Source organism: Bombina bombina, chromosome 6, assembly GCF_027579735.1.
Source record: "Bombina bombina isolate aBomBom1 chromosome 6, aBomBom1.pri, whole genome shotgun sequence".
Lineage (NCBI taxonomy): Eukaryota > Metazoa > Chordata > Amphibia > Anura > Bombinatoridae > Bombina > Bombina bombina.
This window is the reverse complement of record NC_069504.1, coordinates 592,783,168-592,807,722: the sequence shown is the minus strand read 5'-3', so window position 1 is coordinate 592,807,722 and position 24,555 is coordinate 592,783,168. Positions and strand designations below refer to the sequence as shown.

Below are 24,555 nucleotides of genomic sequence, written 5' to 3'. Positions count from 1 at the left end.
AATTGAACGCTTAGTTCCAAGTCATAGAGGTTTCTCTGACTCAGTGATTAATACTATGTTACAAGCTCGTAAATCTGTCTCTAGAAAGATTTATTATAGAGTTTGGAAGACTTAGATTTCATGGTGTTCTTCTCATAAATTCTCCTGGCATTCTTTTAGAATTCCTAGAATTTTACAGTTCCTTCAGGATGGTTTGGATAAGGGTTTGTCTGCAAGTTCCTTAAAAGGTCAAATCTCCGCTCTTTCTGTTTTGTTTCACAGAAAGATTGCTATACTTCCTGATATTCACTGTTTTGTACAGGCTTTAGTTCGTATTAAGCCTGTCATTAAATCAATTTCTCCTCCTTGTAGTCTTAATTTGGTTCTGAAGGCTTTACAGGCTCCTCCATTTGAGCCTATGCATTCTTTGGACATTAAACTACTTTCTTGGAAAGTGTTGTTCCTTTTGGCTATCTCTTCTGCTAGAAGAGTTTCTGAGCTATCTGCTCTTTCTTGTGAGTCTCCTTTTCTGATTTTTCATCAGGATAAGGCAGTTTTGCGGACTTCTTTTCAATTTTTACCTAAGGTTGTGAATTCTAACAACATTAGTAGAGAAATTGTTGTCCCTTCCTTATGTCCTAATCCTAAGAATTCTTTGGAGAGATCCTTACATTCTTTGGATGTGGTAAGAGCTTTGAAATATTATGTGGAAGCTACTAAAGATTTCAGGAAGACTTCCAGTCTATTTGTTTTATTTTCTGGTCCTAGGAAAGGTCAGAAGGCTTCTGCTATTTCCTTGGCTTCTTGGTTGAAACTTTTGATTCATCAAGCTTATTTGGAGTAGGGTCAGGCCCAGCCTCAGAGAATTACAGCTCATTCTACTAGATCAGTCTCCACTTCGTGGGCTTTTAAGAATGAAGCTTCAGTTGATCAGATTTGCAAAGCGGCGACTTGGTCCTCTTTGCATACATTTACTAAATTCTACCGTTTTGATGTATTTGCTTCTTCGGAAGCAGTTTTTGGTAGAAAAGTTCTTCAGGCAGCTGTTTCAGTTTGAGTCTTCTGCTTTTGTTTTAAGTTTTTTTCTTTCAAAAATGAAATAAACTTATTTTTTTGGGTTGTGGATTAATTTTTTCAGCGGAATATGGCTGTTTTTATTTTTATTCCCTCCCTCTCTAGTGACTCTTGAATGGAAGACTCCACATCTTGGGTATTGATATCCCATATGTCACTAGCTCATGGACTCTTGCCAATTACATGAAAGAAAACATAATTTATGTAAGAACTTACCTGATAAATTCATTTCTTTCATATTGGCAAGAGTCCATGAGGCCCACCCTTTTTATGGTGGTTATGATATTTGGTATAAAGCACAATTATTTCCAATTTTCCTTTGTTGATGCTTTCTACTCCTTTCTTTATCACCCCACTGCTTGGCTATTCATTAATCTGAATTGTGGGTATGGTGAGGGGTGTATTTATAGGCATTTTGAGGTTTGGGAAACTTTGCCCCTCCTGGTAGGATTGTATATCCCATATGTCACTAGCTCATGGACTCTTGCCAATATGAAAGAAATGAATTTATCAGGTAAGTTCTTACATAAATTATGTTTTAGTAACTATTCTACCTAGTTAAAATAAATACAAACTTGCCTGTGAAATAAAAATAAAACAAAAGCAAGATACAATGTAACTATTAGTTATATTGTAGCTAGCTTAGGGTTTATTTTACAGGTAAGTACAGGGAGTGCAGAATTATTAGGCAAATGAGTATTTTGACCACATCATCCTATGCATGTTGTCTTACTCCAAGCTGTATAGGCTTGAAAGCCTACTACCAATTAAGCATATTAGGTGATGTGCATCTCTGTAATGAGAAGGGGTGTGGTCTAATGAGATCAACACCCTATATCAGGTGTGCATAATTATTAGGCAACTTCCTTTCCTTTGGCAAAATGGGTCAAAAGAAGGACTTGACAGGCTCAGAAAAGTAAAAAATAGTGAGATATCTTGCAGAGGGATGCAGCACTCTTAAAATTGCAAAGCTTCTGAAGCGTGATCATCGAACAATCAAGCGTTTAATTCAAAATAGTCAACAGGGTCGCAAGAAGCGTGTGGAAAAACCAAGGCGCAAAATAACTGCCCATGAACTGAGAAAAGTCAAGCGTGCAGCTGCCAAGATGCCACTTGCCACCAGTTTGGCCATATTTCAGAGCTGCAACATCACTGGAGTGCCCAAAAGCACAAGGTGTGCAATACTCAGAGACATGGCCAAGGTAAGAAAGGCTGAAAGACGACCACCACTGAACAAGACACACAAGCTGAAACGTCAAGACTGGGCCAAGAAATATCTCAAGACTGATTTTTCTAAGGTTTTATGGACTGATGAAATGAGAGTGAGTCTTGATGGGCCAGATGGATGGGCCCGTGGCTGGATTGGTAAAGGGTAGAGAGCTCCAGTCCGACTCAGACGCCAGCAAGGTGGAGGTGGAGTACTGGTTTGGGCTGGTATCATCAAAGATGAGCTTGTGGGGCCTTTTCGGGTTGAGGATGGAGTCAAGCTCAACTCCCAGTCCTACTGCCAGTTTCTGGAAGACACCTTCTTCAAGCAGTGGTACAGGAAGAAGTCTGCATCCTTCAAGAAAAACATGATTTTCATGCAGGACAATGCTCCATCACACGCGTCCAAGTACTCCACAGCGTGGCTGGCAAGAAAGGGTATAAAAGAAGAAAATCTAATGACATGGCCTCCTTGTTCACCTGATCTGAACCCCATTGAGAACCTGTGGTCCATCATCAAATGTGAGATTTACAAGGAGGGAAAACAGTACACCTCTCTGAACAGTGTCTGGGAGGCTGTGGTTGCTGCTGCACGCAATGTTGATGGTGAACAGATCAAAACACTGACAGAATCCATGGATGGCAGGCTTTTGAGTGTCCTTGCAAAGACAGGTGGCTATATTGGTCACTGATTTGTTTTTGTTTTGTTTTTGAATGTCAGAAATGTATATTTGTGAATGTTGAGATGTTATATTGGTTTCACTGGTAAAAATAAATAATTGAAATGGGTATATATTTGTTTTTTGTTAAGTTGCCTAATAATTATGCACAGTAATAGTCACCTGCACACACAGATATCCCCCTAAAATAGCTATAACTAAAAACAAACTAAAAACTACTTCCAAAACTATTCAGCTTTGATATTAATGAGTTTTTTGGGTTCATTGAGAACATGGTTGTTGTTCAATAATAAAATTAATCCTCAAAAATACAACTTGCCTAATAATTCTGCACTCCCTGTATTTAGTTTTAAATAGGAATAATTTAGGTAATAATTGTAGGTTTTATTTAGATTTATTTTAATTATATTTAAGTTAGGTTGTTTTAGGGTTAGGGTTAGACTTAGATTAAGGTATTAATAAATGTAATATAGTGGCTGAGACGTTGGGGGCGGCAGATTATGGGTTAATAAATGTAGGTAGGCGGCAGCGATGTTAGGGAAAGCAGATTAGGGGTTAATAATATTTAACTAATGTTTGCGAGGCGGGAGTGCGGCGGTTTAGGGGTTAATATGTTTATTATAGTGGTGGCGATGTCCGGAGCTGCAGATTAGGGGTTAATAATTTAATTTTAGTGTTTGCAATGTGGGGGGGCCTCGGTTTAGGGGTTAATAGGTAGTTTATGGGTGTTAGTGTACTTTTTAGCACTTTTTAGTTATGAGTTTTATGCTACTGCGTTGTAGTGTAAAACTCATAACTACTGACGGGATAGGGTGTACCGCTCACTTTTTGGCCTCCCAGGACATGCTCATAATACCGGGGCTATGGAAGTCCCATTGAAAATAGACTATACACAAATTACGTAAGTTGATTTGCGGTAAGGGCAAAAAAGTGTGCGGCGCCCCTAAAAAAGCATCGTTATGACGCTTATCGCTGCTTTTTTACTCATAAAGCAATACTCGTAATCTAGCCGTAAGACTTTTGTTTTTCTGTGGTTGCACAGTACCTTTGCCTGATTATTAAACCATACAGACTGATGATCACTAGAGTCTACGTTCTCACCCACAGACACCTCAGATACTATATCACTGTTTGTAAGTACTAAATCTAATATAGTTCTTTTACGTGTTGGTTCTTTTACTAGTTGCTCAAGAGATTCCCCTTGTAAAGATTCCAGAATATATTTACTTCTAGTTGATTTGGCAACAGGTTCTTCCCAGTCTACATCAGGCATATTAAAGTCCCCCACTACTATAACATTGCCCTTCATTGTAATTTTGGCTATTTCATCAATTAATAAATTGTCTGATGCTTCATCCTGTAATGGTGGTCTATATACTACTCATATTCTAAACACCTGTTTCCCTTCAGTTTCTATAGTTACCCAAACACTTTCTACATTGTCATTTTTTTCTACAATTTCAGTTACTTTAATATTTTCTTTCATGTACAGAGCAACTCCGCCCCCTTTTTTCCCCTACTGGAATAAGCTTGAGAGCTTGACGAAAGGCAACGCTTCACTTCTGAATGATATCTGGCTTGACACAGAGACGGCTGTAGTGATGCAGCTTAAGTGCATTGAAAAATATCACCAAGCAATAATCTGCTGTGTGAAGCGGAATTTGTAGGGAGGTAATAGAAGAAGTTACCGCCTCTTAAAGAGGAAGAGATACAAAAAGGAAAGATATAAGGTTTATGTTATACAAAGTCAGCAGTGAAAAGGTGACTCCAGGGTGTTAGCCTTCTAGGCAGAGTTACAAACAAAAGGCCATGTATCAGATGGTCAATAAAAATAAAAGTTTAAGATAGGCAAAAGAGCACAGATACTGGTCAGAGGAAGATAGTGTTATAGGCAGAAACATCTTAGTTTGATGTGTTTAGATCACAAAGAAGAACATTCGTGAGACACAGATCAAAATGAAAAGATGCTGACGCCATCTGTCAAGCATGGTGGGGGCAATGTGGAGGTCTGGTGGTGCTTTGCTGGTGGTAAAGTGGGAGATTTATAAAGGGTAAAAGGGACCTTGATAAAGGAAGGCTATCACTCTGTTTTGCAACGCCATACTATACACTGTGGACGATGCTTGATTGGAGCCCATTTCCTCCTGCAACAGGACAATGACCCAAAGTAGATCTCCAAACTATGCAAGAACTATTTAGGAAAGAAGCAGTCAGCTGGTATTCTGTTTTTAATGGTGTGGCCAGCACAGTCACCAGATCTCAACCCTATTGAGCTGTTGTGGGAGCAGCTTGAACGTGTGGTTTGTAAGAAGTGCCCATCAAGCCAATCCAGCTTGTGGGAAGTGCTTCAGGAAGCATTGGGTGAAATCTCTTCAGATTACCTCAACAAATTGACAATTAAAATGCCAAAGGTCTGCAAGGCTCTAATTGCTGCACATGGATGATTCTTTGACAAAAGAAAAGTTTGAATGACACAATTATTATTTCACTTATAATTCATTATTTTTAACCTTGTCAACGACTATATTTCCTTTTCAAACTTACTCATGTATGTTTCATGGAAAATAAGGAAATGTCTAAGTAACCCCAAACTTTTAAATTTTTTAACGCCAGTATAGAAGAGATAAGTACTTAATTATTCATTCTTAATAGTTTTCACTAATTATACAGACAGAAATAGGATACGGATGCTTTGTTTATTTGTATAAAGAATGATAAGGTAAGGAGAAGATATCTCTTCAAGTACAGCCCATTTTAATGGGTTGTGGTTTCAAAGAGCAAAAACAGCTATTTCACATGCAAAAATAAACATAAACAAACACTTTCCCATAAATTTGTATACTCTACAGCTGGTCATTGTAAACACATTATGAAATATCCAGTCTTACAGTACACCGTTCCTATAGAATGGCAACACAACTAAATAATAGCTGTTAAAAAAAGAGGAATTTTTTATTACACTAGTTTATCTTATGCAAGGAACAATATGTACTTTTCTCTGCACTTTAGCTTTTTTTTTTTTCTTCTAAATTTCACATTACTGATAAAAAAAAATGTGTTTAGTTTAAAATGCTCTTTCTTTAGCACATGGTAGAACATGTTGGTATTCAGTCTGTATTGCTATTATAATTATTATTATACCGTTTACATCAGTTTTAGGAAATAACTATAGTGTGATATACAAAATTCACAACAACTTGGGCTTCTAGTTTAGGAAATATCTTAGCTTTGGCAGTTGTAGCATAATGATCAGCTCTAGATCTGCTTTTATCTTACCCTAAATGCAGTGTACAGTTTATACATAGTTTAATCTTCTTAATTTATAGAGAAAAAACTCATTTACTGTAAAATAACGAACTAGGTTTACCTAAAAGAGCACCAGCATTAGGCTAACCTTGCTTTCAAGTCTAATCTGCTTTATTGATGTCTTAGACAGGTCACAGACTAAATTGCATTATCTTCATTACCAACAGATCACATGACTTCCTGAAAGATACTAATACTTAGCAAACTTTATATTATTAGAAATTGCTACCTCTTTCTGTGAACCTTCTTGCATAAATACCCCCTTTTTTGTAAACTATCTACTATTTTACATAATACGTCTTTGATTTTCATTTTGAAACATAGGTTCTTCACATCAGTCAATCTGACATTGAAAGTTTCACATCAGACAGCTGCTTCAAAGTAAAAGAAGCTCTAAAATGTGAATTAAGCAGAACTGAATTTGCTGAATCGCTGGGATTGAAACCTCATTCCATCTTTGTGGAATCAATGTTCTCTCTTGCCGACGAAGATGGGAATGGTTACTTGTCATTTAGAGAATTCTTAAATATACTAATAATATTAATGAAGGGTAAGTCTCATTGCTGTGCATAGATGTACAAAACTCTACAAATGCAATCATCTGTTTTGTAATTAACCATTACCTCTTGGATATGGTGTAATATTGAATGTGTTGGTTGATATTAGTTACTTATCAAACAGAAGCCCCCAGTCTTTATTGTCTATTAATTGATTCTTCTACAAGGATATATCACGGGGATATTTTAAATCATTAATCTTGCCTGCTTTCTGAAATAGTCCCTTTAAATCACTTTAATTGTTTTTTTCTCAGTTCAAAGTGAAAAAAATAACCATACAACAATGCAGACATTCATAATTAAATAAGAACCTGCTATCTTATTTTGGACTAGAGCAAGTTAATAGCCTAGATTCAATAAAATTAATTTGTAAAACTGTTGCCTTGCTGACGAAAAAATATCTTGCCACAAGTACGCGCTTGAAAATTGTGAATATTCATGATGAAATTGTACACTATCTTACATGAATGGAATTCCACTGTCAAAGTTCTGGGTATAACAAAAAGGCATTCAAAACCATATAAAATATACAAATGAAAAAAAAATTCTAACATATGCAAAAAAGAAAACTTTGTAAACGTTCAATAAAATTAGAATAGGGATTAAAAATGAGACAACATTTGTAAGCTTTACAATAGTGAAACACAACTGTGAGAAGAGATCATTTGCAGCGGCAATCGTGTTATCTTTAATCATCATATGAGTCGAGGTATTGATAGAAAAACTCCAGTCCATGCTTTGAGAATGCTAAAGAATCCCCATGGTCAATCCCTTTTTTTTGCACCATGGCGATTGCTAAGGCTGACTGTTTCACCACAACAATACAGATGAGAATATTTAATGATTACACCCATTTTGTATACATTTCTTAAGTGTTGTGGCTGTTATCATTGCTTTTCCTCCTTTTTATGGTGGTTCACAATTTATTTGTTATGTTCTAGGTTCCGCCGAAGAAAAATCACAGTTGATGTTTAAGATGTATGATATAGATGGAAATGGTTTCCTTTCAAAGGAGGAGTTTCGAACAATGCTAAAGTAAGTGCTGTTATTTTCTAAACTAGTTATGTGTCAAACATGTCTCTAGTTGCTACTAAGCTGCTCCTTTCTCTTATGTTTCCAAATGCCTTTCTTTACTGAGTTTGAACAAAAATACTAAGAACAAGGTCTGTATAAAACAAATACATTGTACATTTGATTAACACATTTACCAAGTAAGAGGTGTTATACAATATAGAAAATGAAAAAAAGAAAAGGTCACAGGTTGGACTAAAGTCAAGAGGCAGGTTTCATATAACTTAAATAAGTGTTTCTATACTCCAGTCCTCAAGTAACCCTAACAGGTCAGATTTTAATTATATCCTAACTAGAGGACAGAAGAGTTTAATAGGGAGATAGATTATTCTGTTTTCCTGTAAGGGAGTAATTTTCTCTTTAAATAAATTTCATTAAAAATGTTGGATAAAATATATAATTATATGGGAATGTTTATTTGGACTCCCACCATTTCTATTAATGCTTTAAGTAAGAATTAAATATAGCAACAAATTATCTGTGAAATTAACTAGAAGGCCGTTAGATGGTGACAAAAGATTGTAAATTTAAAACATTTGTATCATCTGTTGAACACTGAACTTGATTAGCTGCGCTATAAATTCTAAGTGTGAATGTATCACAGTATATGCACGATTAGGGCCTTGGGACCGAAACGTTGCACTATGTTTTATCAAGTAGCTTCAATAAAAGAAGAATGGTTTTAATATGAAAGATACATTTCATGCTGTAGCCTTTGATCTTTAACTACAGGACACGTGACATAATCAGCTGATGGATGAGAGCAGGTTAGTAACTATGGATACTGATCAGCTGATTATTTCACCTGTGCTCTCGTTAAGATATCATGAAAATCTGGCTTGTTAGAGTACTTGAGGACTGGAGTTGAGAAACACTGTCTTAGACAACAAAATACAGATATACTGCCGTGCACACAATGTTGTTGCTGGAATGTGACAATAAAACATTATGGTCTCAGAGTCAGCAATATCACATTTGGACTAATTTCTCAGTTCAGCATTGCTGCCAGGGACCAGACTCTTTTTACAGTTACATATCATATATAAGCAGTTAAGTGCTGCATCGCAGAAGGAATATTTATAATAATTTAACACTGGCATTTATTTGTCTGGTTAACAAGATTTAACAAATCAAGAGAAATTAAAGGACACTACTCTTGAAAAGCTTAGGGAAATCCATGTTCCTAGTCTCCTTTGGGAATTGATATATTTGCAAACTGTTTAGTAATATTAAACTGAATTCAACGTTACATTTTTTCTGTTAAACTATTCATGAGGAATAATTAACACAGCCCCAAGCAATTAATAGCACTTAATCTGGCATTACAAGTGGTTGGTAAAATCTTTATCCAAAACATTATTGTAATGTGCCTAATACCTATATAGCACACCTTATACTTTCAATGACAAGTGCAAAGCAATAGTAGTGCAGTTTTATTGTGTATAAAAATGTTGTTGACTTAATTGTTGGTCTGGTTGTTTAATCATAAATACTGCTTTATTTTTAAGACTTTAAAAAACTGAAATGATCTAATATTACTTGTATTGTGCATTTATATGTATGCTATAAAAATAAATGAATCACTATCTTACATCTTACTAACAAATATATGTCAGTTAAATTGTGAACTTTTTTTAAATACAGATGTAAACTATGTTTTAAATAACCCAATTTAAAAGAATATCATAGAAAAAGAATCAAACATGGCGGTGCTTTATTACCTGTGAATTCTCACTAACAAGGTTTGTGTTTATATTATTTGATTACAGATCTTTTATTGAAATTTCAAATAACTGCATTTCAAAAGACCAGGCAGACCAAGTCATTGAAATAATGTTTAAAGATGCAGGATTCCAAAATAAAGAGGAGCTAACTTGGGAAGATTTTCATTACTTGCTTCGAGACCATGATAAGGAACTTCGGTTAACACAACTGCGTTTCAAAGGTTAGATCAAGAGAGCGAAGGACAAGGAAAGTAAAGAAAACCAGCAATTAAAAAACAAAAACAAAAAAACAAAACATATACTCAGATACAAATACTTAAATTAGTTTGGTAAATTAGTCTTCAGTAGAAGATTCCGTGTCTAGCATTGATTTCCTCACACTTTAGTTATAACTGAAACATTGCCTGGTCTTTGTATGTGAGTGAAATGTGACATGAGTCATTGATGTTGTGATCTATTTGTGTGATATTATGACAAACCAGTCCTTGAGAAGATACAAAAACTTCTTTAAAATATTTCAATTTTTACCGCAAGCAAAATATTTTTATCTGTAACTTATCTATGATGTAATTATGAATTTAATCACAGATTTAAACCAGTAGCCCCTGGAACATCAAACTCATTTTAACCTAAACAAAATGGAGGTTAAAATATTAGCACTATAGTGGGTTAGCATTGCTCAAGCACAATCAATATCACTTTTGTTATCATTGGAGTGATTGTCCATAGCGCACTAATAGTATGTTGTATAGCATGGCTGCGCTTAATCCCTCACATAATATGGGCGGAGCAGTCACATTAATGTAGAATATCATTCGAGCAGTAAGACAATGGTGCAGCTTAGTGGACTTCTTTATGTCTTTTTGTAATATACTTTAGGTTTTAAAAGTTACTACATTTGCAGCAGTATTATGGTTTGCACTCACTACTGTTAATATGAGCCCAATGAGTACTGTTACTAATTTTTATCTGCCACCATTAATTGATTTCATGAAGGTTAAATAAATAGTTTCTGCTTAGTGTCTATGAGTACGCTTTGGAATCTGTTATATTGATTTGCAATACTTTATTTTTGTTTTCTCAAGGTCTTTAAAGGCACAGTGAGAACTATTTAATCATGATTTATTTATTTATTGTTTGCGTTAAAAAGGTTAAAGCCGTTCATTTTGAAGCTAACAGGAAATTAAGTTGAGCCCGCTTTTAGGAGCGGGCAAACTGGACAGGAAACCATTATTGTTGCCACTAGGCCAGTATTTTAACAGCACCAGAGGCAGACTGGGTTGGGTGGCAATCACTTCTGGGCCACTATCGGTAGTGAAAATGATACAGCTGTTGCCAGTATGTAGAGTTCTATTATCTCCCAATGTAGCACTATGGAACTGATGCTTGTGCGTTTTGCCCTTGAGCATAATTATGGTGTGACAGTGTTAATTTAAACAAGAGAAAACAAGCTAGAAATATAAATACACTATCTATCATCTATCTATCTATCTATCTATCTATCTATCTATCTATCTATTTAATATGTAAATAAACATCTGAGCACTTTCAGTCCCATAGAGTAAGGGACTGTATACTCTCCATGTGCAATACAGAAGCTGACTTGTAACATTTACTGTTCTCCTACTAATCAGATCTGTGGCTAGTTTAATGGTTATCCAAGATAAGAAATAATGAATTAACCCTTATCTTAATTAATTGTTATCTAGCTTATTTAATCCTTATCAATTTTTTTTTCTTTACCAGATTTATTCTTACTGTTAATTTAACACCTTCATTTCTCTCTTAATCCTCTCAGGATTTGCCTTGTGTGTGTTATTTGTGTGTTTGCAGATGTCTGCAGGTGCCCTTGTGTATGTGCATGTGTATGTCTCTGGGTGCCTGTGTGGGTAAGCATGTGTATGTCAATGAGTAAGACATGGAACGTCCAAGAGGTCAAATTATGCACTTTTGAATGTGGGTAGGGACAGTACATTTTAGAATAACAGTTGTGTGGAGCTGGGTCTTAAGGACTAAATGCTCACTGGCCAATAAACATAATTTGCATTGCTTTATTGGTGAACAGATGTACATGTGTCACAAGCATACAAACAATAAAGGAGTATCAACAACAAACTATAATACATATTTAAATATTATTTGTATATACAAAAACACTAATACCTTTAACAAATATCTTTTCTAGGTATGGATGCTCCTGAAGTCATCAATGAAATGTGTAGAAGAGTATCATTCGTAGACTGCTTAGAAACAAAAACGTAAGCAGCAGCATATTTTCTAAATACTTATATGTGTGTTGTATATTAATAATATAGTTAAACAGTGAGTAAATATACAGTGCAACTAATTTACTAAAGAATTAAATTTTGATTTTATTTTACATGTGATTAGGTTGAGTCTAATGTGAGCAATTAATTTTATTTCAGTGTTAAACATATTTTATTTATATATATATATATATATATATATATATATATATATATATATATATATATATATATATATATATATATATATATATATTTGTGTTTTTACTCTTTGTTTATTCTTTAAGAAATGGTTTGACAGAAACACGTTTATATACGGAAGCTAAAAAAGAAAAATACCAAAGAAGCAAATTTTATCAAAAAATTCAAGAAATCAAGAGATTTGTTGAAAATTACCGACGCCATATTGTCTGTGTTATGATTTTTTATGGAATCTGTGTTGGACTGTTTTTTGACAGAGTTTACCGTAAGTTCTTTATCATTTATTTACTATCTAATGTTAAAGCCTGTGTACACGGGCCAAAATCTTTAAGGAAAGAAATATACCTATCCCTCTATTCATCTATCCCTCTATCAATCTATTCCTCTCCCTCCATCCTTATCCCTCCATACCTAATCCCTATTCCCCCAATCCCTCTATCCATCTATCCCTTTATCCATCTTTCCCTCTCCCACTATCCCTCTCCCTCTATCCTTATCCCTCTATCCCTATCCCTCTATCCCTATTCCTCTATCCCTAATCCCTATCCCTCTATCCCTATCCCTCTTATCTTTATTTTTCTGCAGTGTAGTATCCCTCTAAACCTCCAACCTCCGTGATTCCCCCTCAAACAGCTCTCTAACCCTCCCCCCTCTAACTATTGCTGCCATCGTAGGTACCGGCAGCTGTCTGCCAGTACCTATAAACCCCTTTTTTATTTTTTTTTTATTTTTTTTTTCTGAAGTGTAGTGGTCCCACCTACTCCCCTCCCCCATAATTGCCTTTTAGTACCACCCCCAAACCCCTTTTCTGTAGTGTAGCTGCCCCATCCTTCCCTGTCCCTTTTTTATGTAGCAACCCATTTTCTGTAGTTTAGCTGCCCCATCTCTCCCTGTCCTTTTTTTCTGTAGCAACCCCTTTTCTGTAGTATAGCTGCCCCATCCCACCCTGTCCCTTTTTTTCTGTAGTGTAGCTGCCCCATCCCTCCCTGTCCCTTTTTTTTCTGTAGCAACCCCTTTTCTGTATTGTAGCTGCCCCATCCCTCCCTGTCCCTTTATTTTCTGTAGCAATCCCTTTTCTGTAGTGTAGCTGCCCCATCCCTCCCTGTCCCTTTTTTTTCTGTAGCAACCCCTTCTCTGTAGTGTAGCTGCCCCATCCCTCCCTGTCCCTTTTTTTTCTGTAGCAACCCCTTTTCTGTAGTATAGCTGCCCCATCCCACCCTGTACACAGACCATTTCTGCAGAGCAGTTCTGCAGTGCCCCACCACGCCCACACGGCCCCACCCCCTCTCGCCCACCATTCTCGGGGTGGACAGACACACACTACTGATCAGGTGTGTTTGCCTAAGCCAGGTGTGTTTGTCCTCGCGCAGTCTCTACTGCGCATGACAGTTTCGGACAAACACACTTGGCCTTTTAAAATATAGGATGTTTATGTTTCTTTCATTTTTTTTTTGCCATTAAAAAAAGGATCACATAACTGACCTCAAAGGAGAAAGACAGAATCAAGATAATAGGTTGCTGATTTATTGGTGACTTTTAAGTCATTATTTTTCTGCTGTAATCTAAAAAATGGGAATGTTGTAAAATTAAAACAAAATGAACATTAGATTACTGGTAATTTATAAACTTACATTTAACATATTATGTTAATTCATAAACTTGCATTAGCATATTAAATGTAATTCAAATTGGGTGAGATGAATATTTACAATAAAGGAATATTAAGTGTAATGGAAAGCTCTACAAAAATGCCAGTGGCAGACTACAGATTATAGATTGCAAATATTGTTGTTAAAATATAATTTATAGGTCAATTTACATGCTCTGTTATAGTAAAAGATGGTATAATATATTGTGTTATAACCTGTTGATCATAAGCACATTTAATCATAGGTATTATTAATAATAAGACCTTTCTTTGCAGATATGCTCATTGTAGGACTTTTAAACTTACAATAATTAATCATAAGACTGTTCATCAGTGGACAGTTAATAAGGAATACTTTTTTTCATAGTTATTAATGATAATGGAAATGTCCTTCATATGTATAATTGACTATATATGATAGATTTAGAAATTTTTAAAAATTTTAATTAAATATTTATTATATTCTTGGCCTGATCATCAAAAAGAAGTCAATCAAAATCTTTAAGTTGTTTTTAGCATTATATTTGTTAATGTAGGTGTCACTCCTGAATCCAGTACTTTGCATAGATAGATAAACAGCTTTCAAGCTTTCTAAAATTCTGTGGGCAAGATTATAAGTCAAAGTTGCAAAAAGATGGCTTTTTCGCATTTGGGGTTGCACAGGTATTACAAGTTGCAAAATAACTTATTATTTGTTTTATAAATAAACATGTCTCTATATATGGGCTGATTTTTCGACTGATATATCTATTTATTGCGAGATATGTATATGACTCTATATATACAGTATACAGTGGGGCAAAAAAGTATTTAGTCAGCCACCAATTGTGCAAGTTCTCCAACTTATGAAGATGAGAGAGGCCTGTAATTTTCATCATAGGTATACCTCAACTATGAGAGACAAAATGTGGAAACAAATCCAGACAATCACATTGTCTGATTTGGAAATAATTTATTTGCATATTATGGTGGAAAATAAGTATTTGGTCACCTACAAACAAGCAAGATTTCTGACTCTCACAGACCTGTATCTTCTTTAAGAGGCTCCTCTGTCCTCCACTCATTACCTGTATTAATGGCACCTGTTTGAACTTGTTATCAGTATAAAAGACACCTGTCCACAACCTCAAACAGTCACACTCAAAACTCCACTATGGTGAAGACCAAAGAGCTGTCGAAGGACACCAGAAACAAAATTGTAGACCTGCACCAGGCTGGGAAGACTGAATCTGAAATAGGCAAGCAGCTTGGTGTGAAGAAATCAACTGTGGGAGCAATAATTAGAAAATGGAAGACATACAAGACCACTGATAATCTCCCTCGATCTGGGGCTCCACGCAAGATCTCACCCCGTGGGGTCAAAATGATCACAAGAACGGTGAGCAAACATCCCAGAACCACACGGGGGGACCTAGTGAATGACCTGCAGAGAGCTGGGACCAACATAACAAAGACTACCATCAGTAACACACTACGCTGCCAGGGACTCAGATCCTGCAGTGCCAGACGTGTCCCCCTGCTTAAGCCAGTACATGTCCGGGCCCGTCAGAAGTATGTTAGAGAGCATTTGGATGATCCAGAAGCAGATTGGGAGAATGTCATATGGTCAGATGAAACCAAAGTAGAACTGTTTGGTAGAAACACAACTCATTGTGTTTGGAGGAGAGAGAATGCTGAGTTGCAACCAAAGAACACCATACCTACTGTGAAGCATGGGGGTGGCAACATCATGCTTTGGGGCTGTTTCTCTGCAAAGGGAACAGGACGACTGATTCGTGTACATGAAAGAATGAATGGGGCCATGTATTGTGAGATTTTGAGTGCAAACCTCCTTCCATCAGCAAGGGCATTGAAGATGAAACGTGGCTGGGTCTTTCAGCATGACAATGATCCCAAACACACCGCCCGGGCAACAAAGGAGTGGCTTCGTAAGAAAAATTTCAAGGTCCTGGAGTAGCCTAGCCAGTATCCAGATCTCAACCCCATAGAAAACCTTTAAAGGGAGTTGAACGTCCGTGTTGCCCAGCGACAGCTCCAAAACATCACTGCTCTAGAGGAGATCTGCATGCAGGAATGGGCCAACATACCAGCAACAGTGTGTGACAACCTTGTGAAGACTTACAGAAAATGTTTGACCTCTGTCATTGCCAACAAAGGATATATAACAAAGTATTGAGATGAACTTTTGATATTGACCAAATACTTATTTTCCAACATAATTTTCAAATAAATTCTTTCCAAATCAGACAATGTGATTGTCTGGATTTGTTTCCACATTTTGTCTCTCATAGTTGAGTTATACCTATGATGAAAATCACAGGCCTCTCTCATCTTCTTAATTGGGAGAACTTGCACAATCTTGGCAGAATATTTTACTAGCCTATGATAGTGGGTTTCTCTCTGGTCACCAGAGTGGTAAGTCCTCAGCAGGGCTGATGTATATTGGTGCTAATATGATTTATTTAAGCTTTGTTTAAAATATATTACATTTTTTTTTTCAGACATTTATTTTTGAATAATTTCCTTATTAGGTTATTGCTCCAGGGAATCAATTCAATTTATGGATCCTGATAATTATTTAGCCTTGTCATTTGACAAGTGTTTATATTGCTTGGAGGCTCAGATTATTCCTCCTGTGCAGTTTTGCTCCTCATGTTTCAACAACATGCTTTTGTCTAAAAATAAGAATTCCCTGTTAGAGCCATCTGTCTCTCATGATAATGTTGTCTGTGCCATGCCTCAGCCTTCCCCTCAAACGTCCCAAGCTTTAGCAGTTTCACATGCAGTTCCCTGTGGTTTCTCTTAACAAGTTCCTGGGGGTGTTTATTTACCAGGATATTTTTCTGTGCAAATAACTTCTGCAGTTTCTGCAGTCTTACCCATTGCTGGTAAGAGAGAGAGGAAATCTAAAAAAATATCTAATACCAAGAGTTCTGACTCCGCAAAGACTGTGTTAGTCAGCCTCTCTGTTATCTGAGGAGGATCATTCCTCAGTGGCTTCTTAGGGCAAGATCTCTGATTCTGAGACTGCTGTTGCAAGTACAGCAGATCCAGAGGAGGTTAATTTTAGATTTAAGCTTTAGCACCTCTGTTTACTCTTGAAGGAGGTCCTAGCTACATTGGAGAACTCCAACTCTACTGTCGCTGAGACTTCTAAAAAGTCTATAAACTTAACAGAGTATTTGATGTCATACCTACATCTGTAGAGTTATTTCCGGTTCCAGATCATATGTCAGACATTATAGCTCAGTAATGGGAGAAGCCGGGGATCCCTTTTTCCCTGTCCCCTGTTTTTAAGAAGATGTTTCCTGTTGCTGACTCTGTGCCTGACTTGTGGCGCCCCATGCCTAAGGTAGAGGGTGCTATATCCACTCTAGCCAAGAGAACAACTATCCCCCTTGAGGATAGTTCCTCTTTTAATTACCCTATGGATAAGAAACTGAAAGATGTATATTCATCAGGGTTTACAATGGCAACCAGTTGCAAGTGTTGCTACGGTTGCGGGTGCAGCCTCTTATTGGTGCGACTAATTGTCCAACCTAATTTCAGAGGAGACTACCATAGAGGAGATCCAGGATAGAATCAAGGCTCTAAAGCTGGCTAATACTTTTATCTGTGATGCCAGCATGCAAGTCATTAGGCTGGGATCCAAAATTTTTAGCTTTGCGGTTCTAGCTCGCAGAGCTCTGTTGCTAAAAACTTGGTCTGCGGATGTAACATCTAAGTCCAAACATGTGTCTTTACCTTTTGAGGGCAAGACTTTGTTTAGTCCTGGTCTGGCCAAGATAATTTCCGAAGTTACTGTTGGAAAGGGATCTTTCCTACCACAAGATAAGAAGACTAGACCTAAGGGTTGCCAGAATTATAATTTTTGTTCATTTCATACCTTAAAAGGAAAAAAGTCCTCCTCCTCTTCTTCCAAGCCAGATCAATTCAGGACTTCATGGAGGTCCTGTCAACCTTGGAATAGGGGAAACAATCCAATAAACCTTCCTCTGAGTCTAAGTCAGCATGAAGATTTATCCTGTCAAGGTTATCTGCAAACCAGGTGAATAGAGAGGCCTTCTTAAACTGTGTAAAAGACCTATCTTTTCCGGGAGTGATTGTCCCAGTTCCTGTCGTGGAACAGAGTCAAGGATTCTATTTAAACCTTTTTGTGGTTCCCAAAAAGGAGTTAACTTTCCGACCCATATTGGACCTAAAGTATCTCAACAAGTTAATCAAGGTTCCGTCCTTCAAAATGGAGACTATACGTTCCATTCTACCCTTGGTACAGGAGGGTCAGTTTATGACTACCATAGACCTTAAGGACGTGCATCTTCCTTGTTCCTTTTCACAAGGAACATCAACAATTCCTGCGTTTTGCCTTTCTAGACAAACACTTCCAGTTTTTTTCCCCTTCCCTTCGGCCTTGCTACCCCTCCTCGGATCTATACAAAGGTCCTAGGTGCCCTTTTGGAGGTGGTCAGATCTTTAGGCGCCATCTTTTCATTTAGCAAAATCCCATACCGATTTTTGTCATCTATTCTTCGTTCCCACTAGTGATGTCGCGAACATAAAATTTTCCGTTTGCGAACGGCGAACGCGGACTTCCGCAAATGTTCGCGAACCGGGCGAACCGCCATAGACTTCAATAGGCAGGCGAATTTTAAAACCCACAGAGACTCTTTCTGGCCACAATAGTGATGGAAAAGTTGTTTCAAGGGGACTAACACCTGGACTGTGGCATGCCGGAGGGGGATCCATGGCAAAACTCCCATGGAAAATTACATTGTTGATGCAGAGTCTGGTTTTAATCCATAAAGGGCATAAATCACCTAACATTCCTAAATTGTTTGGAATAACGTGCTTTAAAACATCAGTTATGATGTTGTATCGATCAGGTAGTGTAAGGGTTATGCCTGCTTCACAGTGACAGACCAAACTCCCCGTTTAACGCACCGCAAACAACCACAAACAGTCCATTTGCACAACCGCAAACTCCCCTTTTGCACAAGGTTGTACCTGAGCTCTGTAATGACGGCATTTTGGTGGTGGCAACAGCATGCGTTGATTGGCGTGCTGTCTGGCTGACGCCGGGTGCCGATGCATGCTGTCTGACTGTGCCACTAGCTCCTTGCGATGACCTCCCCCTGCTTCCAACTCGTCTCCTCCTCCTTTCTGTCTCCCCATCTGAACATTCCCCCTGTTCTTCTTCTCTTCTAGCGGGCACCCACGTGACATCTATTACAGTCAAAATTGTATTTTTTTTTAAATGTACACTACTGTTACACCAGATATGAGTTTCACTGGTGTGACACTGTGCCCTGGCAGGCCCTGAAACGCACACTTGTGAAGGAAACTGACTGCTATTATTTCACAGTCAAATTTCTAGTTTTTTTTTTTTAATGTACACTACTGTTACACCAGATATGAGTTGCACTGGTGTGACACTGTGCCCTGGCAGGCCCTGAAACGCACACATGTGAAGGAAACTGACTGCTATTATTTCACAGTCAAAAAAGTGTTTTTTTTTTTTTTTTAAATGTACACTACTGTTACACCAGATATGAGTTGCACTGGTGTGACACTGTGCCCTGGCAGGCCCTGAAACGCACACGTGTGAAGGAAACTGACTGCTATTATTTCACAGTCAAATTTCTAGTTTTTTTTTTTTAATGTACACTACTGTTACACCAGATATGAGTTGCACTGGTGTGACACTGTGCCCTGGCAGGCCCTGAAACGCACACATGTGAAGGAAACTGACTGCTATTATTTCACAGTCAAAAAAGTGTTTTTTTTTTTTTTTTAAATGTACACTACTGTTACACCAGATATGAGTTGCACTGGTGTGACACTGTGCCCTGGCAGGCCCTGAAACGCACACGTGTGAAGGAAACTGACTGCTATTATTTCACAGTCAAATTTCTAGTTTTTTTTTTAATGTACACTACTGTTACACCAGATATGAGTTGCACTGGTGTGACACTGTGCCCTGGCAGGCCCTGAAACGCACACGTATGAAGGAAACTGACTGCTATTATTTCACAGTCAAAAAAGTGTTGTTTTTTTTAAATGTACACTACTGTTACACCAAATATGAGTGGCACTGGTGTGACACTGTGCCCTGGCAGGCCCTGAAACGCACACATGTGAAGGAAACTGACTGCTATTATTTCAACGTCAAATTTCTATTTTTTTTTTTAATGTACACTACTGTTACACCAGATATGAGTTGCACTGGTGTGACACTGTGCCCTGGCAGGACCTGAAACGCACACGTGTGAAGGAAACTGACTGCTATTATTTCACAGTCAAATTTCTAGTTTTTTTTTTTAATGTACACTACTGTTACACCAGATATGAGTTGCACTGGTGTGACACTGTGTTCTGGCAGGCCCCGAAACGCAAACGTGTGAAGGAAACTGACTGCTATTATTTCACAGTCAAAAAAGTTTTTTTTTTTTTTTAAATGTACACTACTGTTACACCAGATATGAGTTGCACTGTTGTGACACTGTACCCTGGCAGGCACTGAAACGCACACGTGTGAAGGAAACTGACTGCTATTATTTCACAGTCAAATTTCTAGTTTTTTTTTTAATGTACACTACTGTTACACCAGATATGAGTTGCACTGGTGTGACACTGTGCCCTGGCAGGCACTGAAACGCACACGTGTGAAGGAAACTGACTGCTATTATTTCACAGTCAAATTTCTAGTTTTTTTTTAATGTACACTACTGTTACACCAGATATGAGTTGCACTGGTGTGACACTGTGCCCTGGCAGGCCCTGAAACGCACACGAGTGAAGGAAACTGACTGCTATTATTTCACAGTCAAAAAAGTGTTTTTTTTTGTTTGTTTTTTATTAAATCTTTATTAAGTTATTGAAAAAGACATTAAGGTAACATATCTAGATAAGCATATTGCGAAACATGGAGTGGAACTTATACAAAGCTTACAGATCAAAGAAATCAACCAGGCCAGGTTTTAGACTTTACAGACCAAAAATGTCTTATCCGTTTTGAAATATATAGGCATGAGAAAATAGTTGAGTAATTGCAATATTAAGAATATATCCAAACTTTTCTCACAGTGCTTGTTCGAATTTTGTAGTTTTCAGAGATTTGACAACAACAGTTTGTCAAAGGCCACACAATTTTCAAGAATACAGAAGAGAAAAAGGTGCGGGTAGAAAGAAGAAAAAGAGAAAAAGAAGCAAGTGTGCTGAAAGGGGGAAGAAAGTTGGGGGAACAGGGGGGAGAGAAGAAAAAAAAAGACAATTTAAGAGATTATATTTTCCTTTGCCACATTGCCAACATCAGTTCATAAGTTTCCAAGTGGTGCGTTTTTAGAAAATGATATCTCTCCAACGAGAGAAGGTCGGAAACTGTAGATCTCCAAGTCTCACTAGTGGGGACTGACCGGGATTTCCAATGCTTTGGAATGAGTTTTTTAGCAGCGGACAGCATAATTAGAAGTAATGGACGTTTGCCTACCCCTTCTACCTTGGGAAGGTCAAGGAACATAATAATTTTAGGGTTATGAGGGATTGCAACTCCAAGAATCTCTGACATCTCTGTCAAGATGTCTGACCAGTATCTAAGTAGCCGGGAGCATGACCACCAAATGTGTAGAAGAGAACCCTCCTCCCCACAACCCCTCCAGCATGTGTCATTAAGCCCAGGGCAAATCCTATGGAGACGCACCGGGGTCAAGTACCACCTGCACAAAAACTTTAGATGATATTCTTGAGTTGTTGCCGAAACCAAGGATTTTTTAATTAGTCTAAAGGCTCGATGCCAGGTTTCAGCATCTATTTCACAATCCAGTTCTCTGTTCCAAGAGTATGTGTATGAGGGGAGGTTTGCTGCCTCGGAGTTGGATATTATCTTGTAAAGTTTAGAAATTAAGTGTGTCTGGGTTGTTATAGAGATACAAAGTGTCTCAAAGGGTGTGAGTCTCCTACCGAGCACCTCCTTGCATTTATGATGGGAGATATAGTGAATCAGTTGGTGATAATGAAGCCATGAGGAGAATATCTCCCCATGGGTTTCTTCCAGTTCGGACTGTGTCTTGGTTCTACCGTTTTCTGAGAGAAAATAAACTGATCCCAGTCTAAGACTGTACGGTTGTAGTTTGGTGAAGCCTAAACGACAGTATGGGAGTTCAGTGTGTTCTAGAATCAGTGTTAGAGGACCGTCTCTCGAGGAAACGTGGGTACTAGTGGATATTAGTTTATCCCAGTCTGATAGAACCCCTGTTGTGACATGGTATTTTTCAGTTATCTTAGGTCTTTGTTGACGAGGTATCCAGGCTAGTGTTGCTACATTATTAATTTTGAAAATTTGTCTGTCTATGTGTATCCAGGCTTTATCTTGTGAGTTATGCCCCCACTCTACTATGTGTTGGAGGGATATTGCAGTTTTATATGTTTGTAAACAAGGAACTCCTAGGCCTCCATTATCCCTAGAGAGATACATGGTCTTCCTGGGGATTCTAGGTCTAGCGCCATCCCAAATGAACTGTTCAAAGGCTTTTTGTAATTGACTTATGTATCCTACAGGGAGTTGTATTGGGAGAGTTTGGAAGAGATATAAGATGCGAGGGAGGACATTCATTTTTAAAACTCCTATTCTCCCTAACCACGAAAGTTTTTTATTTTTCCAAACCGAGAGGTCTCTAATTATTTCATTCTTTATCGTGTTGTAGTTAAGTTTGTATAGATCCTGATTGGTGTGGGCAAGATTAATCCCCAAATATTTCAGTTTGTGTTGGGCAATGGGAATGTTATAATAACTGATTAATTTTTGTACATGAGTTGAGTTAGTGTTAATGTTGAGAATTTCCGATTTGGAGATATTTAGGTGAAAGTTGAAGATCTTACCATAGTTTTTTATCTCAGTTGACAGTGCAGGAATAGCTTTCTCCGCACTAGTCAAGGAGAATAGCGCTTCATCAGCGTAGAGGGCTTGCTTATGTTCCTTCTCACCCACCATTATTCCCGTGATCTCTTTGTTTTCTCTTACTTTTTTGGCTAATACTTCGATAGATATGGCAAAAAGAAGAGGGGATAAGGGACAGCCCTGTCTAGTGCCATTATTGATTTCAAAAGACTCAGAGAGAGTGCCATTTATTCTAATCTTTGCGTTTGGGGAGGAGTATAAAGCCATAGCCGAGTTTAGGAAGGGTTCAGGGATTCCCATCATAGTCATTGACTTGCGCAGAAAAGACCAACGCACCCTATCGAAGGCCTTCTCCGCGTCGGTTGCAAAAAGGGCCATTGGAGTCCGCGACAGTTTAGCAAAATTAATCAATTGCAATATCTTAATAGTGTTGTCGCTGGCTTCTCGGCCTGGAATGAAGCCAGATTGGTCTGGGGAGATCAGTTTTGGTAAGTATTTATTCAGTCTATTTGCAAGGACCTTGGCAAGAAGTTTCATATCCGAATTTATAAGAGAGATGGGCCTAAAATTCTCTGGGCAGTTGGCTGGCTTCCCTGGTTTGGGGATAACTGTAATATGCGCCTCGAGCAGTGATTTGGATAATGTGGGTCTGTCTCTTAGGGAATTAAAAAGTTTTAGCAAATGAGGAGATAATATTTTACTAAGCATTTTGTAATATTTAGGGGTGTAACCGTCTGGGCCCGGGCTCTTGCCTGTCAGCATGTCTTTGATTGCTGTTTGTAGTTCGTCTTCAGAGAAAGGGGAGGCTAGGTCAAGTTTTTCCTCCTCAGTAAGAGAGGGGAGGGTGATGTCCTTAAAGTATTTATTCGTTTGTTCCTCGAGAGAGCCCAGTTCTAATTGTGTGTGTGGGGCAGTCGAAGTGTCCGCTATGTTGTATAGCGATCTATAATAGTCTCTAAAGGTAGAGGCAATAAGTTTGCTGCTTGTGACTGGGGTGCTGTTTTTTAATTTGATAGAATGTATGTAAGAGGATAACTGTTGCCTGCGGAGAGTTCTTGCTAGAATTTTTCCCGGTTTATTTCCCCCTTCATAATAACACTGTTTTAGGTGTAGTGCATTACGTTGGTATGTTTTGGTGAGGAGTTCTTTAAGTTCTGTTCTGGCTAAAGTAAGGTCATGGAAGACCGAGTCAATAGAAGGGTTTTGCTTGTGAGCTTTTTCTAGGGTGTTAATTCTTTCTAGGAGAGAGGCATGATAAACCCTGGATTCTTTTGCTATTTTCGAACTCTGTTTGATAAAGAGGCCACGAATAACTGATTTATGAGCCTCCCATTCTATTGTAGAGGACAAGGCTGTGTTTTCGTTTAATGAGAAATATTCTGTTGGAGATTTCTCTATTTCTCCCAAAAATGTAGGATTGTCCAGTAACGTATCATCTTGCTTCCATGTCTTATTGGTGATCGGCAAGTCCGGCCAAAGAATGATACAAGTGATAGGGGCGTGGTCAGACCAAGTAATATTACCAATGTTGCACTGTGCAGCAAGAGAGAGGCCGTGAGAGTCTATCATAATGTGGTTGATTCTTGTATAGCAGTTGTGTGGGGGAGAGTAGAAGGTGTAGTCTTTTTTTCATTTATGTGAGTGTTTTTTTTTTTAAATGTACACTACTGTTACACCAGTTATGAGTTGCACTGGTGTGACACTGTGCCCTGGCAGGCCCTGAAACGCACACGCGTGAAGGAAACTGACTGCTATTATTTCACAGCCAAATTTCTAGGTTTTTTTTTTAATGTATACTACTGTTACACCAGATATGAGTTGCACTGGTGTGACACTGTGCCCTGGCAGGCCCTGAAACGCACACGTGTGAAGGAAACTGACTGCTATTAATTCACAGTAAAATTTCTAGTTTTTTTTTTAACCACTTAATGACCGAGGACGTACGCCAT

The 24,555-nt window shown here is 37.9% G+C and overlaps 1 protein-coding gene across 1 annotated transcript in view; it reads left to right on the top strand.

The window, feature by feature from the left end:
* The window catches only part of LOC128663307 (dual oxidase 1-like), a 485,563-nt gene that overhangs the window by 340,866 nt on the left and 120,142 nt on the right, over nucleotides 1-24,555 (top strand). The window contains exons 19-23 of the mRNA XM_053717572.1: nucleotides 6,570-6,795; nucleotides 7,744-7,837; nucleotides 9,643-9,818; nucleotides 11,783-11,855; nucleotides 12,152-12,330. Of these exons, the coding sequence (XP_053573547.1) occupies nucleotides 6,570-6,795; nucleotides 7,744-7,837; nucleotides 9,643-9,818; nucleotides 11,783-11,855; nucleotides 12,152-12,330 (748 nt within the window). The remainder of the gene's footprint in view (nucleotides 1-6,569; nucleotides 6,796-7,743; nucleotides 7,838-9,642; nucleotides 9,819-11,782; nucleotides 11,856-12,151; nucleotides 12,331-24,555) is intronic.